Below are 20,665 nucleotides of genomic sequence, written 5' to 3'. Positions count from 1 at the left end.
TGAAAATATTGTGTTATCACATAAGTCGTCATTTTAACATATACTTTAAAAAAAATTCTTATCATCTATAAATAAAAATATTTAGCCATCTTTTATAAATATCAAGCTATCACATATGTCATCATTTTAATTTACATTTACAAAACTATTTCCCAATACTTATAAATAAAAATGTTATTAAATATTATAAAGCTAATATATTATTACATATGTTCACCATTTCAATTTATATTTATAAAACTCTCTGACAACATTTATAAATAACAATATAATTAAATATTTAAAAATATTGTATTATCATATATATTTCTTTTAACTTATATCTACAAAATTACCTTTCACTAAATAGTCTAATATATAGGCTTGACATGACCATTGAATGAATTTATTAATTAAATAAAAAATCATAGAACTACTGTTCTTTAATTTTTTATTTAATCAATAAATTCACAAAACAGTATATTGCTGAATAGATGCTTCCTCCAAAACTCTATCAAATGAAAATAAAAATATTAATAAACATCTCATCAATACAATTCTCTATATTGTAAGCTTATTGGTAAGTCAAAAGAATGATTAAATCACATTCATCTTTCACAATTAATTAGACTCGCCAATTAATTGACAGTGGCAAACATTATCACCAGTTCAACAACAATTCACCGCGAAGAACAAATGGAACAGATAAGCAAGCGTAAATTATCATAGAATAATGGGTTTCTAGTCAAACATCTTTAACTATTAAGAGATCATTGAAATGGTGTAGTATCTTGAAAGGAGGAGATAGTTGTTATATATATGACTGAATCCATGACAAACAAAGACGTGATTTGCATAGACTGAGCTAAGCCCTCTAACAATCATGGCTTCCACAAACCAGTAGATGAACAAAATGTTTCCTACCACATAATATAAAACTGGATCAATTGCTACTACATATATGAAAGTGCCAAAAGTGTCAGAGAATAATAAAAGAAAATCTCAGAGGCTTTAGTTACTCACTACCCACCAACTCAACTCATCAGCATTGTTACATCTTCATCACGATCAGCATTGTAACATCATAATATTTATCATCAACAAAGTTGGAGAAAGCAATCAGAGTCTTGTGTTTAAAGTACTTCAATTCAAACAAGGCTGATCAAGTCTTACAAGATCCGTGTTTTATATCCCTTAATTATAAACATGCGGAGTATAACATGGAAATATTTCTACGGGAGCAGGTATCATATTCTGGATGGAAGACTCTTTCAGACATCATTCTACTTTTCTTCCATTAAAGAAATGTTGTTTCAATATCAGAGCAAAAGACCAACGTATGAATTTCCCAAAAGCTTTGCTGACTTTGCATGTGAATGGAGGAATCTATGACACGTCGGTGTGTTAGCTCAACTAATCATTTTTCCACCATAAAATAGAAACTGAATAGACTGCACAATGATGTCGGCTGTGCTATAAAAAGGGCAAGATTCGAAAGCATTGACTTCATCGATAAACCCAGACTCCAGTGCATATGTATGTTAGGTTGATTATATTTTATGTTTCACGTTGATAATAGTCAAAATGACAACTTATAACAGCTTTTTAAGCTTTTCTTGAAAGGGAGCCCCAATGCAAAGAGAGCCCATTGTGTAGTATAAAAGTGCATCAGCTCAGTCCTAAATTATCACAAGCTCTTTCTTGGCTTTGAGTTTATGCTGACTAGAGAGTGATAATAAGGCTCAGTTTAAGAGGTTTAATAAGATGGCAATGGGTATTGTGAGTTTTAGTGTTTTGATAGTGTGTTGTATGTCTGTGTTGTGGTCATCTGCCTCGTGTGAGTTGATTCCAAAGTTCTATGAAAAGTCTTGTCCAAATGCTGAGGAGATTGTGAAGTCTGTTGTTCAGAAAGCAGTGATGAAGGAAGCAAGAATGGCGGCTTCTTTGCTCCGCCTTCAGTTCCATGATTGCTTTGTCAAGGTGCACTCTTTGTTCTCTCTTTCTCTCTTATATAAATATATATGATATGGGTAACAGTCATTGGGATTGATCTTATAATTACTCCATGCTCATATTTTAATTTGGATATAGCATGTGAGGTAGGGCTTGAGCTTACGACCATTGGTTATGTTTTGAATGTCAATGGCTTGTCTCCAATGTCTGTAATCTTAAAATTTTGAGGCTGTGTCTCAAATGGTTATGATGTTATAACTCTTTGTTAATGTTTCAAATAACCGTGATCTTATAACTTGGTGGTCATATCTCAAATCGCCATGATCTTATAATCTTATAACTTAGTGGTCGTGTTTCAAAAAGCCATGATCTTATAACTTTGTAGATGTGTTCCAAATGACCATGATCTCATAACTTAGTGATCATGTTCCAAATGGCCACGATCTTATAGCTTAGTGGTTGTGTTCCAAATGGCCATGATCTTATAACTCTAAGGTTGTGTCATGATCATATAACTTGGTGCCTGTGTCTCGAAGGTAGGTGATCTTATAACTCTGTAGTTGTGTCTCAAACACTCATAATCTTATAATTCTTTTGTCATGTCTCAAACACCTGATGATCTTAAAATCACGTGGTTATGTTTCCAACACCCATGATCTTACCACATGGTTGTGTTTCAAACACCGGTGATCTTTTAACATCTGTGACCGTATCTCAGATGTCTATTATCTTATAAATATGTGGTCATATCCCAAATGACAATGATCTTATAACTCCTTGACCATAATTTTATAACTCCATAACAATGATCTTATAACTCTGACCATGTCTCAAATGGCTGTCATTTTATAGCTTTGTGGCTGTATCTAGAATACTTATTTTAAACAGCTGGTCTAACCCTGGGGTCAATTCCTTGTTTTCTTTATCTCTTGATAAAGCTAATTTTTTATGTAGATAGTGGATGTGTTGTGGCTAATACATCATCTACTTAATTAAACAATGATGGTTTGACAACAAGACGCCAATTGTGTAAACTCTTCCTTGGGTAGTAGGATTGAGCTTCTAATTTCACTTTTAGAGTTTTCTCTTGTCATATGTTCTTTCAGTCACCTACACAGGGAAAGTCTCTTGATAAACAAAGTATGTGTTACCTCGATAGGGGTGTGATGCATCACTCTTTCTGGACGATAGTGGAAGCATTGTGAGCGAGAAGAATTCAGTTCCCAACAAAAATTCAGCGAGAGGATTCGATGTAATTGATGAGATAAAGAGTGAGTTGGAGAAGGCGTGCCCTAAAACTGTCTCCTGTGCAGATCTTCTCATCATTGCCGCTCGTGACTCTGTGGTCTTGGTAATCATCATCCTCAAAATCTCTTCTAGGATTTATACATTTTTATTGTGATAATATCAATATTCAATTATATAACTTTTGAGTTAGGTTTATTGATTCATATCTTTTCCTATTTATAAGAGTGGATATTTTACTTCACTTTTCATTGCATATGGATAATATCATAAGAGAAAAGTATGGATAAGTTCCAAAATCAAACACACTTAATTTTCTTTATAACTTATACACCATCCACTGTAGTATCACTCCAACTCATTAATCAAAACTAACTCTCAATTACGTTAATAAATTCATCTCCCAAATGTGAGTATTTATGTAAATCTTGATGTGTAGAGTGGAGGACCAAGTTGGGAAGTAACATTGGGAAGAAGGGATTCAAAAAGTGCGAGCATACAAGGCTCAAACAATAATATCCCTGCACCAAACTCAACATTTCAAACTCTTCTCACTAAGTTCAAACGCCAAGGTCTCAATGAGGTGGATCTAGTAGCACTTTCAGGTACTTTTTGCACTTATTTCTCTCTTTTTTCTTTTTTTTTCCTTTGAAGTGAGAAAACAACAAGTGGGTGTTCAATGAATCTGACCATAACAAAATCTCTATGTTATTAAATCATGCAGGCAGCCACACAATTGGTCAATCTCGGTGCACAAGTTTCCGACAGAGATTGTACAACCAGAGTGGAAATGGGCAGCCAGATTTCACCTTGGAGAAGAGTTTTTCTGCAAAGTTGAGATCTGTGTGCCCACAGTCAGGAGGAGATAACAATCTTTCGCCATTGGATGTAGTCAGTCCTACCAAATTTGACAACTCCTATTTCAAGCTCTTATTAAGCAATAGAGGACTTCTCAATTCTGACGAGATTTTGTTTACCCAGGGTCAAGGAAAAACAATGGAGATTGTGAAATTATATGCTGAACAAGAGGAGGTATTTCTGAAACAATTTGTAGAATCAATGATTAAGATGGGAAATATCAGTCCTCTCACTAATAATCGAGGGCTGATAAGGACTGATTGTCGCTCTGTTCTGTAGCAACCTGCTGAAACTCACTTCTTAATGCTTTTTCCAGCATGGATGAGTCAGATGTTCTTTATTATGCATTTATTTCTATGCCCCCATAATAATCCACGTTGTTTTGTTGTCCTCTCAAATAACAATTTGTGTTTCTCAATGAATAAAAGTTTTGGTTTTCAATTAATTACGAACATGAATATTTGTCACGCCTCTTAAAAAATGAGTGAATAGAAGTTTTTAGACTTCGGATTTTGTTACTCCATAAAAATGTAAACAAATTTATTTAATGGTTATTGGGTAATATTAATTCTTGAGTATTTTAAAACAAGAGTTACAAGACAGTTAAGTTCTTGCCAAAAATGGTATGCCATGATGGTAGAAGTTGCATGCTGGAATGGAATGTAAAGTTTTCAGGACTGACTATACTGAAATTTCTCTTGCAACTTCTCTTCCTGTGACCTATATTGTTTGACATGTTGCTTCAAAGAGGCGCCATCTCATGTAGAAATCATTTTAGATTGTGCCCAAAATGGTTTATGCAAGGAATCTCACATGATTATTAAATTGATAAAGAAATTTCAAGTAAAGATGAAATATGTGAATGCGTGGGTAAAGCATAACCTAGCAACTTTGTTGTTTCAAACAAAGACAATTTGTGATTTTAATAAAGTAGTAACTCGTGCAGTATTTATTTTGACAGCAGTTAAGCGGAACTGGAAGAGAATTGTGTTCTTAAGAGATTTCACAAAATAAATGAAGATTACTGAAGGAGCTAGTTTCAAGAGGAAAGTCAGAAATCAAACTGACATTAACATACTTAAGGAAAAAATGGGAATTTACATGATGTTTTAAACCTTAGTAATACATGTATTCTATCGTACAAGAATTAAAGAAATATGTAAGGAGAGTTAAGATTTATTGACAAATGTTCAATGCGTTCTTTGATCGTTTGGGCAGTGAAGTTGCAGACACTGTTGGAAAATTCACCATTTACCTTGGCTAATGTGTAGTCAGTTATCTTTAAAGCTTATAGAGAAATTTTGAAGACAGTACAATGCGTCAAAATTTTTGTCAATAATTGAAAAAAAGAAAAATAGAGATTTATAGATAAAAAGGAAAGATAAAAAGAAAGAATGATATGTTATTATAAGGACAAGTAAAAGTAGAATGATAGAGAGAGTTGAAAGAAATTTTAAAAGTATTAATAATTATATTATTTTTAAAAATATATAAATAACAATAAAAATTATATTATATAAATGCACTACACATTTCTACCAATTCAATTATAAGTTGAAATATTTAATTTTAAAAAATAAATTCTTAATTACTTAATTCAAACTACCAAAATATCTAGTAAGTTTGAGGGGTAGTATTAGTTTTACAATTTGTAAAATAGTATTAAAAAAATTAGAGCAAGATTGTAAAATAGTAGCTAGTAGATTGTAAAATTTGAACTTGGTGAGCAAAATAAATTGTGATAATTAATATTGATAAGACATTCATTTTCGTCCAAAGTGGTGTGAGGTGGAGGATTTTTTTTTTTTTTTTTTGAAAATCTAATCAACTCGTCACAAGTGTGGAAAAGATAAAGTTGTAATTAATGCATTCATTAATGCATGATAAAGTTGTTAGAAAATATTTGTATTTTTGTTGAAAAATAATGAATTTTCTCCCTACCAAAAATACTATGGTCCAGTAGAATGGCTGAAAAATGTGATTTAAAAAAAAAAAAAATTAGAAAAAGATATAACCATTTGAAATTTCTTTTAATTTATTAAATTCTATGAGTTGATTAGTCAGTTGAATTGAATGAAAGCAATAATATCTTGGAGAAACCAACAACTTTAACTTCGTGATAATCTAACATCCCAAATTCCAAAATACAATAATTAAATTGGCCTAGTCAATATGCAAGAGAATTTTATGCATTTGTTGATAAATGTGGTGATCTAACAAATTTAAGGCTCTCACAATGGTACAATTTGTTTTATTTTTTTAAACATTTAATTAGATATTTTAAACGAGTAAACTACTATGAATTTAAACTAATAGTTTTTGTAATATTTGTAAAAGTGGAAAATTTTGAATAGATTTCTAAAAATTATATGTTTTACTATATAAGGTATCAAAAGAAAGTTCTTAAGTTCATAACATTCTAAATTGTTATAAATAATATTAAAAATATATAAGAATAAAAAACATATATACTATCAAATCAAATATATTTCAAACATATATATTTACATTATTAAATAATATAGTGTACTTGATTATAATAAAATGTTGTGATTATTAGTAAACCTGAGTGTCATATTTACAATTTTAGAAAAAATTAGTCTGTCAATCTATACGGTCCATCAATTTTTCAGCCTGTCATATACAACTCAAAAGTAAAAAATGGTCAATATTGACATCAAATTCAAGGCCTCCTACCATGTATAAAAGTTATCATGTGAATATGATGATTAGTCATTGGACTACATTAAGAATTGGTAACCTTCTAATTTAGCCAACCAAAATTTGTGAGCATTTATATTTTAGATGAAACTCTTAAACATCAATCATGTTTTGTCTACAAACATTGAAAAAAATGTAATAGTAAGAAAAGAAGCAATGTTTATTGGTTGAAGAGGAAAAGTTTAATCATCATTTAACATTTAGCCTAGGCAATAAGGAGATCTCAATGATTTATTTGTGTATCATATTCTGAGAATTATAAGGAATTTGCCTTTTAAATTATAAAATAGTTTGAGAGTATATCTTCAAATAATTTTGTGTACATAAGACTATTAAGCTTGATATAATTGATTGTGAAACTTATAATATTTAATAAATATAGAGATATTTAAGAGATATAATTTCAATTATGACATTTGATATTATAGGGAAAAAAATATTAACTTAATGAGACAACAATAAGTTCAATAATATAAGGTGATGAAAGATCATAATATATTAATCTATATCTTTAAAAAAAAGAATATACTCTAAAATGACCTAATCTAACAATCCAAACTTCAATAATGAATACAATGATAAATTTATTTAATTCTCTATAATAGAACACAAATTTCATATAGGGGTGTAATGTTCTTTAGGGACTAAACAAAATTTTCTCATAGCCTATAAGGTTTCACTCATGACATAAGTATGAACAGTGTCTTCATCTTATATGAATAAAGCAATTTCTTATTAGTTTTCATCTATTTTTCCTTATACATTCACTTTCTCTATGAAATGAATGAGTCATCAATGATAGGGTTTGTCAAATTCTTCTTAGGAATGAGTGAATTATGAACAATCAAGTTTGTGAAATCTCATTTTTCCCTAGTTAATTATAGATTAAGGAAAATGTTGAATAATTCATAATGTAAGCAATTGTTAAGGAGATTAGCTTTTTTTTTAAGAAAGAACATTATAACCTCATTGTATTTGTTCTTAATAGGTAAAGTTGGAACTAGAAAGAATTTCAATATAGAGGCAATATACCAAGGTCTTTTCTTTGCATTTACAACAACTCTATTGACAATTATCCAAAGAAATAAAAGGTCCTAAGTAATTCCTATATATAGATAATGATAAATATTTTTACAATATGTTCAATTTTTTTTGTAGCTTCTAGATATGATTATGCACAAAGAGAGTACACTTTGTGATCTATCATTGTGATTTTACGAGATAACTTGCTATATGTGAAAAGAAACATACAACTTAAGTGGAATTGTGTTGTATTCAATATTTAACATACCTTATGAAAAATCATAATTTTCTCTATTGTTAATTTTAAAATACTAGAAAATCTCAAGCCATTATCATCAGTTGTATGTGCTTCTTATCTTATTATCAAATTTGGGTTGGTTAATAGAAATTTCTTATTAAATTAGTGTCTTATGGCTTTGAATAAGCCTTGGGAGTTGAACCAAAGGCTTGGGAGCTCATTTTCCCTTCAATTTCAATCCTTTAAACATTTTTTCATCTTTTAAGATGAATTCTCGTCTTTGGCTTCATCAAGTTTCCAAAGATAAAGTGGTTATCTCTAAAATTACCACCATAATCTGACATGTCTTCTTACCTTTCTCAATATATAGAATTTTTCTTTTTTCGACAATATTAACATTATAAATGTTGAGTTGTTTTACAGTTATCTTCATAGTCCTCACAAACATACATCTAACATTTTTTTAATAACTTTTAATATACTTAACCAAATACAAAATAAATTACATATTATTGTTTTACACTTCATTATATACACCATTGTTAGAGTAATTAAATATTTTCTAATTAACTATATTCTACTTAAGCTAAACTTTAGGTATATAACAATTAATTAAATTTTATTAATTATTATAATGTAACCTAGGTTCTACCTTTTAGGGTTTTAATCTTCTTTATAAGGATTGATCTCTTTGTAATTACTCATTCATTCAATACAATTTGCAATTTTTTTTGCACATCAAAAAATATTTCACTTTTGTGGATTTGTGAATTCTAGCCTCCATAGCTTTTTGCTTCTATCTTTCTATGACATGTGTTTGCATGTAGACAATTCTTGGGAGTTGTGGGGTTGAGCTTTCATCAACCTCAACATGGTATCAAAGCTTCAGATCTTCATGCCCATATTCTTCTCATGAGAGGTTTTGCTTTAGTTTTTAGATATCCTATTTTTAGAAGTTTTTGTATTGGATCTGGAGTGTGCTATTTTTTAGTGCACTTTGAGCCCAAACAAACCTCACCATTGGATTTGTAGCACCCAAAAACCCTTATTTTTATATAAAATTTATCCCATTTGGACACACTTGCAATTTGAAGCAAAAACAATTTGCCCCCAAATCTAGCACACTTCTTGAGGTGACAATTTATTTTTTGTTCAATAAATAAATAAATATTTTTAAATCACTTTATTCAAAACAAAAAATCATGCATGCATTTTTTAAAAATAAATCTTTCAACAAAAATTCAAAAAGCACCATTTTAAAAAATGCATGATTTTTTTCAAAGGTGAAAGGTACGTCAAAAAAACACTGATGTGGGAAGGGACATCAGAAAAGTACTGACACATGTGCATATGTGATGTTATCATTTTGAGCCAAAATTTGACGGCTTTCCAATCATCATTTCTTATATTTGTTTTGTCATAGAAACCTATTGATGGTTTTTTTGCCATATCTTGGGCATATAGTATCAAAACTGGGAAAATCATATATCTTTAGAAAGCTCTTTTCAATCCCATTGTGATGGTATAGGTTTTTTTTTTTTTGGTTGTGGTTGGTTTTCTATTTACGTAGCTAAATCTAGGGGTTCTATTTTGCACTCTAAGAGACATATCTTGAGCATCTAATCTTCGATTTGGAATTTTTTTATATTGTTGGATAGGTATTTTAAAGATATTTTTAATTATGTTCATTATTTTTCAAAATTATGCTACAAGAATATTCTATTTAGTTTTTTAACATTTTTGCATTCCATTGGATATATTGGTTATTTCAGGTCTAGGGATTGATTTCATTGCTTTAGATGTTTCATCATGGGTTGTAGTACCTATTGTATTGGACTTATGTCTCTTCTAGTCTTTGTAGACATCTATTGTATGAATTCTTGAAAATACTAAGAGATAAAGTGTCATATTCCACCTATATTTTTGTTTCAGTTGTTTTGCCTTGTTTTTCCTTCTGATTCAAGCAATGCCATCTAGGGAAATCATACAAACTATTGTATTCTTGGGATTCATGATATCTTGTGTTGTATTGTACATGCACTAGTCTAGTTAAAGTATCATGGGGGGGGTTGATGTTTTGCCTTTTTTTTCTAGCTTCCTTTGTCTAGTGAGTTTTCCTTCTATGACATTAGCCTCATGATGTGTCTGAGATTGATCACCTCGGTACACACATATGTATCATTTTGTGCATCTTGATCATGGTTCCTTGACATGCAACTCTTTTTGCCCACTTTTATAGTTGCCTATCACCTCACCCTTGTCTACATTGGGGGGGTTCTTTTGTTGTTTCTCATGCTTCCTTAGTTTGATAGAGTTAGTTATGTATTCAATATTTGCTTATGTGTACTAGTAAGATGTAGTGGCTAGGTGCCTATGCATTTTGGTGAGATGGATCATTTACCATATAGACATTCTTCTTTTCATTCATACTTTGGTTGCACCCTTCCATGTTTGATTGATCAACTCTTCAACATTTTTTATTTCATGTCATCTATATCATCAAGTTTAGTTGTTTTCCTTATGTAGCTCTTGATTCAAGTAGTGTCTTCTGATAGCACTCATGCATATTATAGTCTTCTCTACCTAGTCAAGTTCTATTTTAGTGGAGGTTCTTCATATCAATAGTTACTATTTGATAGAGCTTTGCATATTCTACATACTTCAATGGTGTTCTTCATGATCATCTTTTGTTCCTATCTACTGGGACATTCCCTAGTTTGGAGGCTTCTTCAGTCCTTCACTAGTTCTTTTAGCTTTCTTATCACCTATTTTTGGAGTAGAGTTTTTACCATGTAGTTATCTCTATTTCTCCTCTTTGCAGAGATTTGGTTGTGCTTGGGTACCTCTTCAGGCTTTGTTGTCAAGAACCAAATCTACTTTCAATAGTAGTTTCTATGGTTTTAGCTACTCCTTAAGTTTATCTTAAGGGGGGGGGTATTAGAGTAATTAGATATTTTGTAATTAACTCTATTCTACTTAAGCTAAATTTTAGGCATTGAATAATTAATTATTATAATGCAACATAGGTTTTACCTTTTAGGGTTTTGATCTCCTTTATAAGGATTGATCTCTTTGCAATTACTTATTGGTTCAACACAATTTGAAATTTTTTTTTTTTGCATATCAAGAATGTTTCATCTTCTATGGATCTGTGAATTCCAACCTCCATAGCTTTTTGCTTCTTTCTTTTTGTGAAAGATGGTTGCATGTAGGTGATTCTTTGGAGCTATAGGGTTGAGCTTTCATCAACTTTAACAACTATTTTGTTTTAAAAAAATATTTTTGATTATTTTGATGCAATTTATATACATTGCACACAAAAAGCTACCAAACATTTATTATGTAGTCACTTCAATAATTTATTTTAAAAGTTCATCTAAAAATTACACAAAAATACACAACTTCCATATTTCACTCTTAACTATCATCCTACCACAGGGATTTGAAAAATATTGAATGTAACTAGGTCTTCTATGTTGCACACATTAATAGTTATGTTATGTTTTCTAAAAAAATCAAGAACTTTTTTTCTTTTTGCGTGAGGTTTCACTCACTTAATCTTATCTGTTTTGCAAAAAATCTAGTAGTTTAGAAAGTAGATTCAGAGTACTACAATTTGTAATTTTTTACACATCTTGTGATTTTGAGTGGATGACCCACAAACATCTCATCCAAGTTTATATTTCTCTTATTTCAAAAAACAAGTGTCCACTGATACCCCCTTTTTGTACATTGTCTTAGTGAACTTACCCTCTTATTCTTCTCTATTAGATTTTATGTTGCTACGCTTCTTGGATTTCCCATCACTCAGTTGGTTGGCTAAGATGTAATAGTTTCTAGATCATCAAAAATATCCAAATTGCTCTCCTTCCAAGAACATATTCACTTCCATGAATTTGTCTCACTAGTATATAGTTTTTCTTTTTGGAATTGGATTATATTTTACCTCTTCCATATTATCTATCTTAGATGATAAGGAGTCTTGTCTATCTCTTGGTGATTAATCTCACTTGATATTTGTATATTCTCATTTCCCCCATTCTCATACTTGTATGAGACATATTTCTTTTCCTTGTGTTTATCAATCAATGGTTATTGTTGTCACTTAGGTTTGCACCCTTGTCCAAGGCCTATGTGCGAGGACAACCTAGTGAGACATGGAAACAAACTCCAAGCTGTGGGACTTGAACTGCGAGGTTGAGTCTCCGGAGAAGGCCGAATTCCTCTTACTGTCAGGGCGCACCTATCTATTCTCAGAAAGGAAAGGGAGAAAGAGAGCATTAAAGCAAATCTACCTAGTCTAATCTAAGGCGGTGATGCACCAAAACAGAGTGTTCAGACTCATTTCTGCCCATATATGCACTACAAAACTAGGGTAACATTGAAGGTCATACATTCATTCAGACTTATATTGACCAACAGCCACATACAGATCAGGAGACCAATTGAATAACACCAGGAACAGAAGATTTCACTTGTATATTATTCAATAGGCCAAAGATAGATACAGTATGCAGACCACTGATCTCAACAATACATCAATGAGAGGCAAAATGCTACACATACACGTTGATGGCTGAAAGAGATGATACAGGATGTTTTATCTAGCTCAGAGACAAAGGGATTTTACACTGCAAGTCTGAAAGCAGCAGCAGAGAAAATCAGGAAGAGTCGACCCTAAGAACAGATCACCAAATTGCCTTTATAGATTAGGCATAACTGAAGATTTCTACATTACATTCACTTCTCATCTACTGGCATTAACTTTCTATCCTGAGAATCCAATCAAATATCTGATTGAACATGGCCTGCATACCAAGAAATCTGATATCCCTCTGAGAAAGAGCCTGGAGAAGACAGGAACGGTGTCACAACATTCTCTGACATGGTAGATGGATCGCTCGGATGGATGGAGTGTCTTCCTGCGCTTGGCATTCATTCCGAGTTGGTAGCAATTAATCCCACTATCAGATTGTGGCAAAACCCAGATTTCTCATCACTCATGATTTGTGTACCCATCAGAATCGATCAGCCAAACAAGCTCGACGAGCCAACTGGGCCATGCAGGCCAATCACACCTTTGATCTCGCCACCCTGGTAGTCTCTTATGTTTGACTGGGCGCTTACCACCTTTTTCGTGCGACTGGGCGCTATGTCGCTATCGAAAAATTCTTCAAAGATCTTGATAGTGCCATAGCACCTAAGGGTTTCAACCTAACTGTGCCACCTTTCATCATCTTGTCGTAACCTTATGTTAACCGTTACGTCAACTGCGACGATTGCAATGACCGCCAACCGCCGATCGTTTTACTTACTGCGCTTCCAAATCTGAGCCCACGAGGACACGCGACGCACGGGGGCTAACTCGCTATCATAAAACTTGCATGGCTTCTCCATGGCGAGATAGTGCCTGCCACTGATCCCCATAGATCTGACGGTCACAAAACTTGACCTCCCGCGACCCTCCTTCTCTATTGATTCGCCGGGCCCGCTGACATGTGGCGTTTCTTTGTTGGTCTGTTGGTTACTTAAATCTGACTGCACTGGCGGCATGAAATGTGGCCTCGCCAAGACACATGGCGCACGAGCGCTATGTCGCCGATGTTAACTCCTGGGTAATTCTCGATAGCGAGACAACGCCAGTCGTAGATCCCTGCAGATCTGATGATCGTGAAGACTCGCCATTCATGCTGAGACTACTGGCCCCGCTGTACGCTGTGCACTGACTTGTACACATGGCACTTCCCTATTTGGTTCGACGAAACACTAGCTGGCAACCCAAGACCTGATCCGCAGAGCGACCACGTGTCGGCTGGGTGCCATGTCGCTATGCAAAAATTGAGACCAAATTCCCATAGCGCCATAGCGCCTACTGACAGCGTGCCCTGAGATTTACATGTGTCCCCATCCGATTCGCCATGTCGACTGCGCTTTGCACGGTACCCACTGGGACCCATCCGTCTGATCATTCCTTGCCACGGTGAACTTTTTGTTTGGGTGCTATGTTGCCATCGAAAAATGCACAGGTTTTTTGTTGGCGCCATGGCGCCTCGCCATTTTTTGAAACTTTCGGGCCGTGAAACTTGTTTTCCCGCCGCCATGAAACTTTTGACCTGTCGTACTCTGCGATCCGCGATCGGACCCATCCCACTTGGTGCCATGTCTGCAACTGCACCGCACTCTGGATGACACCTGGCAATCCTTGGTGAGACTTGGTCCTGTCAATCCACATGGTGGATGGTCGCTATGTCGCCATGATAAAATCCATGCATCTCCGCCATACCGAGATGGCGCCATTCGTTGATGCGACCCAATCCGACGATCATGAGGACTCATCGTTCTTCGTGTTTCTGCCCTCCATGTCTATACACCTGGCATCGCCTTGAGACACGGCCCCACCTGACATGCGTCACCAGGGCGCGATGTCGCTGTCATAACCCTCGCGCAACTCCTCCATAGCATGATGGCGCTTACTATTGATCTGAGCTGATCCGACGGTGGTGATCATAAGCCCCGACTATGTTTGTCGTACCGACAGGAACTCTGACCCGGCACACGTGGTTCCTTCTTATTTTTCGCCGCAACAACTGATTCTGCCGGTCATTGAAACTCGCCGCCATGAATATTTCCGCCGGGCGCTATGTCGCTATGGAGATTTTTTGGCTAATATGCGATAGCGACATAGCACCAAGGGCGTTAAGAACCTTTTCCGACCCGCGGAATGCCGAACCCACCCCTGCAACGTGTTGTCAGGGCATCATCGCGCTATAATAAATATCGTGCATTTCCCTTATAGCGCGATGGCGCCAACCGTCGGTACCGCTTAGATCTGACGGCCAGAAACTTGCAGGTTGTAACATTAAAATACTTATTCGAGACTAACCGCTGTGCGAGCCACACTTTCAAATTTAAATTCTTGGCAGTAAAACCAGAGGTAACACTTCCTATTGTGGGATAAGAGGTGTCTAAATTTCTTCAAGGCTCTAATGACTACAAGGGCTTGCTTCTCAACAAAGCTATACTTATCTTCATATTCCGTGAGTCTTTCACTAAAGAAGGCTATGGGCTGCTCCTCATTCTTGTCATTTGTCTAAGTCAAGAGTTACACTTTCTCTTGAGTCTCACGGCCTATTACTATACATTGATTTATTATTGCCCTAAGGCTTGATACTTCTTTAAGATTTTAAGATTTATACTTATATTTAGATTAGTTCTAATTAATTTTTTGATATATGTACTAGGGCCCCATTCTTCTTTTGGGTTATCCATCTTATCCCTTCATTATAGTTTTTCTCAATGTGATATATTGTTCTATTTTTTAGAAAAAAATTAAGCCTTGTCCTCTTTAACTTTTGGGATCCAATGGCTCTTAGCATTGTGCAGTTTGATTTTTTGGAACTTCTCTAATGGGAACTCATAATAATCTTCCAATAATCTTCAATAAGAATTCATAATAATCTTCCAATATTTTTACGCTTTCATCTAACCAATAGTCTAAAGGCATATTATACATTCTAATCCATATAACTAAGACATATTATTTATAGTCTAATGGGTTGAAGTTTCATTACCACCTTTATACAGATAATGAGACTCTATTCATCCACCATATTCCTTCTTCCAAGACTCCTTTTGGAAGAATTTGACAAAGTACTTTATTCACTAAGTTTCTTAAACCATCATTTTTATGCTTCTCTATTCTTCACAACCCTAATAAATCTGCAAATAACTAGCAAGTCTTTCATTAATATTTTATCAATTGATACTTCTTTTATCAAATCGACCTTCACGAATTCCTCTCAATTTCATGAATAAAATCCCTCCTCACTCCTTTCAAGTTTTAACCTTTCATTTGCAACTTCAGGCTCTCCAATGACTCGAGCCCCAATTCATATATTTATTCCAAAATAGAAATAATTTTTAGAGTCTAAGTCCATAGATTAGAAATAATCCTTCACTAAAAAAGAAAAAGAAAGCAATAATAAACACAAAATAAAACACTAATAACCATTCATATAAGTTAGTTATGGAGGTCGGCATTTTTCTTTGAGATTGATTCACTACTTTTTGTGAAACTCTGATTGCGTCTATTTTTTCATGTTCTTAACTTATGAATTGTTGTAGATTTTGTTGATAAATGACTCTCTTTATTTATCACAATTTTAATGTTCTAGAATATAAATCTTTATATATGTAATTTAGTTTATTAAACTTCTTTATAATAGTTTTATTTGATTTTTATTATCTTTTTCGCTATTTTTTTTCTTATCTTAAATATGCTTGAATTATTTTTCTTAAGTAATAAATTTGTACTAAACCTCTTTGAATTTTTAATTTTCAAACTCTAATAAGAACCATTAATATAAGAAATGGTTTCTATAATTTCTTAAAACTTTTAATACTATGATTTAAACTATCCTTAAAAGCCATCAAATCTGCTCTCATGACCACTGGTGGGTATTCATTTTATAAGTACCCAAAACTGTATGTATTAATTTGTTTTCTTAACCATCTTCACAATTTCATTTGTATTGCAGGATTGACATTGGATTAAACATTAGATGGCAATGAAGTTACAGAATTAGGTTATAGTGTAGGACAAATTAATCCCCTCCAGACCATAAACAAAGGCTTGCGTATGATGTTGATACATATTCTTATATCAACTAACTATACAAGCAAGGATACAATGAAATTTCTTTATGTTTGTGAGCAAGAGAATTTATAAGTTGTTCTTAAAATTTATCTAAAAATAGGGTATGAGAACTGAACTATGCTTCTATGATGGTTATTAGCAATTCAAGTGAACCAGTTTATGCTTAATTTCTAAGAATAGTTACAAATGTAGGACCCATAAGTTCTATTTACAAATCCAAAAGAGACACACCCATTGGAATGAATGTTATTATGGAACCAAATATGCTCACACTCACATTCTCCAATGAGAAGATGTCATACAATGTGAAAATTGAAAGTCAAGTTTGTTGGAATTTAGGAACTAAATATTATTGTTTGAAGCCTTCATCATTTTTAATTTCTATCCAATTCTTGAGCATCTCATTTACTTTCTAGGAGATTGAGAAGTTGAACCTTGTCAGCAGGTCAAAATTAATTCTTGCTTAGAAATTTTGATCCCCTATTTCACTGTAAATTAGAAAATAAGTTTTTGAAGTTGGTTTGTCAATTATTTAGTGGTGAAGTTTCTTGAATTATAAATAAGGGAGAATGATTCCAATTTTAGAAGATAGAAAATAGGAAATAGTAGAGAGCAAAGCAAGAAGAAAATAGAGCAACCTTCCTCTATTTCTCAATGTGCATTTACAATGGCAGTTGTAGTTTAATGTTTTCTATGTCTATAGAGCAGTGATTTCTCCAAACCATTGTAAAGCTTATAGAATCTTGGTTGAATATAGCATCTAGCCATTTATTTCTGAAGGTTTTGTTTTTTGTAATAGTAGTAGTTATTTTCTATAGAATTTTTGTCTCAAATTACTAGTTGTAATCCATTTTGAATATACATGCAAGCAAAAAATTTGCACATCTCCTCTTATGATTTGATTGTCTCAATTTGAATCTTTATTCTGCTGTACATTTTTTTTTGGAAAAGATAGAGCGAAAATCTTTGTTCTTATTCAATGATTTGGGGTTATTTTCATAGTTTACATAGTGAGGTAACATGACAAGTTTGTGGTTAACATTTATTTGATATTCACTAGTTTAGTGTGTTCTATTGTCAAGTAACTCCATTTCTTGATTGCCAAGTAGCTTGACTATACCATTAGAATGTTAACCCCTTATGCTTTCATATTATTTACATGGTATCATAGCTATTAAGCCCTTCATCCTAGTGAGTTTGAGCAGTTGTGTTTGTTGGGTGTTTGAAGTTATTGTGCATGAGATATGGATGGAGATGAGAGAAAGGTTTGGAAGTAGAAGTATCATGTTTGGTCAAGGAAAATGAAGACCATCATGATAGAAAATGACTTGTGGGATCTTGTGAAGAATGGTTTCATAGATATCATAGAGCCTGTTTAGTTATCTACCCTCACAAACAATCAAAAGAATAAATTAAGAGAGACAAGAATGAAAGATTCTAAGGTAATGAGATTGATTAAAGCAACCTTGATAGAGGACTTATTTTTGAGAATAACAACAACTATTTATTCCAAAGAAGCTTATGATATTCTCTAGATGACATTTAAAGTGATTGAGCAAGTATGTGTTGTGAAGTTGTAGATGCTTCACAGAGAGATTGAATCTATTTCAGAGTTCAGTACAAGATTCTCTGCTTTGATAAACTGGTTGAAAGATAATGGAGAAGATATTGAATAAAAAAGAGTTATGGAGAAGATCTTGAGGATTTTACTTCAAAATTTTGATACACTTGTGATTTCTATTAAAGAGTCAAAAGACTTGTCCATATTAACAATTGATGAGTTGATGGGATCATGCCACAGTCATGAGCACTGTATTAATAGATTAGAAAGTTCTTCTCAAGAGTTCACTTTCAGAGCTCAAGATAATGCAAGAGGTCAGGGAGAGGAAGAAACAACTCTAAACATGGTTCTAGAGGAAGAGGATGTAGCAAATCTAGACAAAGAAATGATAGAGGTTAAATCTCAGTAAGTAGCTCTCAAAATACCTTTTGAGGAGGAGGAAGAAATAATAGCTCTAATATAAGAAATATTGAATACTATTATTGCCACAAGTTTAACATTATACAAATGAATTCTAGAAGAAACAAAGTGACTAGCCATAAGAACATGATAATGTTGTTGATGTAAATGTTGGAGAAAGAAACAATAATACAACTTTCATCATGTACAATATTGGTGAAGAAGACAACCCTAAAGTCTAGTACTTGGATAGTGGCTATAGTGACCACATGAATAGTAATGAAAGTTTACATTTTCTTTCATTGTTAAGAATTAAAAATCTAAAATTAAGATGGGGAACAATGGAACTTTTCCTCTTGTGGGAAAAGGATTTGTTGTGATCCACACCAAGCAAGGTGAAAAGAAAGAAATTCATAATGTTCATTTTTCCACTAGTATTAGGAACAATCTAATGAGTATTGGACAACTCATTCATAATGGATATAAAGTGTTGTTAGAAAATGACAAGTGTGTCATTCATGAGAAGAAAAATGGGAGTAAGAAAGTTGTTACAACAATTTAAATGACAAAGAACCAGATGTTTCCACTGAAGATTGAGACATGTTTCAACTCTCAGTCTATTTCTGCACCTCCCAAGAAAGTATGTACAACAAAAAAGCAATCAACTTTTAAAAGAATGATTGAGGATCCCTCCAAGTTATGGCATTTAAGGTATAGTCATCTTGGTTAAATGTTGGTTTAAAAATTCCTTATCCAAGAAAAGAATGGTGGATGGTTTCCCAAGTATTGTAGAGTCTAGTAGCATGTGTGAGGCTTGCATTTTGGGTAAGAAACATAGGCTTCCCTTTCATTCTGGTAATTTCACAAGGGATAAAGCACCATTAGAGTTGGTGCATACTAATTTGGCAGGTCCTATGCAAGTTTCTTTTGTAGGAGGAAGTACTTACTTCATGACTTTTACTAATGATTTTAGATGTAGAACATGGATGTATTTTCTGGAAAAAAAAAAAAAAAAAAACTATCTGAAGCTTTTAATAAATTTTTAGAGTTTAAAGCCCAAACTGAAAATGAAAGTGGACATTACATCAAATTCCTAAGGTCAAATTGAGGAGGAGAGTATACCTCCAAAAAAATTGTAAGTTTTTGCAGGAAAAATGGAATAAAGAAGGAGCTAATAGTCAGTTATTCTCCACACCAAAATGAAGTGGTTGAAAGAAAGAATAAAATTATCGTTGAGAGAGCAAGAAGTATGCTGAAAAAAAAAGTCTCCCAACTAAATATTGGGGAGAGGATATAGAAAAAATAGTTTACTTGATTAATAGAATCCTACAAAGGCAGTCTATGATAAGATACCTCTTGAGGCATGGGCAAGACATAGATGAATAATTGAACACTTGAGAGTGTTTGGTTTTTTAGCATATGCACAAGTACCAAAGGAGAAAAGAAACAAGTTTGATGAGAAAGGTAAGAAGTGTATTTTTACAAGTAGTTCAGAATCTAAAGCATATAGATTGTATAACCCTCTTACCAAGAAGATCATCATTTCAAGAGATGTTGAGTTTTTACAAAATGAGTCATGGGATGGCTTGGTGGATATATCATCTAGCACTTCAAGTAAAGTGCTTATTATTAATGAAGATGATGACTTTGATTATTAGAAAGATGAAGCAGTAGCATAAACTAATGGCATCAAAGAGCTCTAGATTGCTCTTGACAACATCAGGTAGAAAGGGAAACAACTAGAGACAACCACACAATCGGTTCTAGATAGTTCTAGATAGCTCCAAATTTAACTTGCACATCATAGTAGCAGTAGTGAGAGTTGTGATCCTACTCTTGCCTCTCTTCTACCAAGAATTACTAAAAGTCTACAGGAGATATACCAAAATGAAAAGTATAATGATTTTGATGAGAACGTTAATTTTGCATTATTTTCTCATAGTGATCTAGTTTACTTTGAAGAAGTTTTAAAAGAAGAAAAATGGTGTTAGGCTATGGATGAGGAAATAGATGGGAGCTAATTAATTTGCCT

The 20,665-nt window shown here is 33.2% G+C and overlaps 1 protein-coding gene across 1 annotated transcript; it reads left to right on the top strand.

Annotated features, from left to right (window-relative positions):
- The first annotated feature begins 1,585 nt into the window (after positions 1-1,585).
- LOC149570002 (peroxidase 49-like) lies at positions 1,586-4,480 on the top strand. Its single transcript, XM_089817851.1, has 4 exons — positions 1,586-1,959; positions 3,092-3,283; positions 3,617-3,782; positions 3,902-4,480. The coding sequence occupies exons 1-4, from the start codon at positions 1,744-1,746 to the stop codon at positions 4,312-4,314; spliced, it is 987 nt and encodes a 328-aa protein (XP_089673977.1). The 5' UTR covers positions 1,586-1,743; the 3' UTR covers positions 4,315-4,480.
- The last annotated feature ends 16,185 nt before the right edge of the window (positions 4,481-20,665 follow it).

The sequence above is a fragment of the Cupressus sempervirens genome, chromosome 3 (genome assembly GCF_028749045.1).
Source record: "Cupressus sempervirens isolate cs-2001-9-10 chromosome 3, ASM2874904v1, whole genome shotgun sequence".
NCBI lineage: Eukaryota > Viridiplantae > Streptophyta > Pinopsida > Cupressales > Cupressaceae > Cupressus > Cupressus sempervirens.
This window is presented reverse-complemented; position numbering and strand designations above follow the sequence as displayed.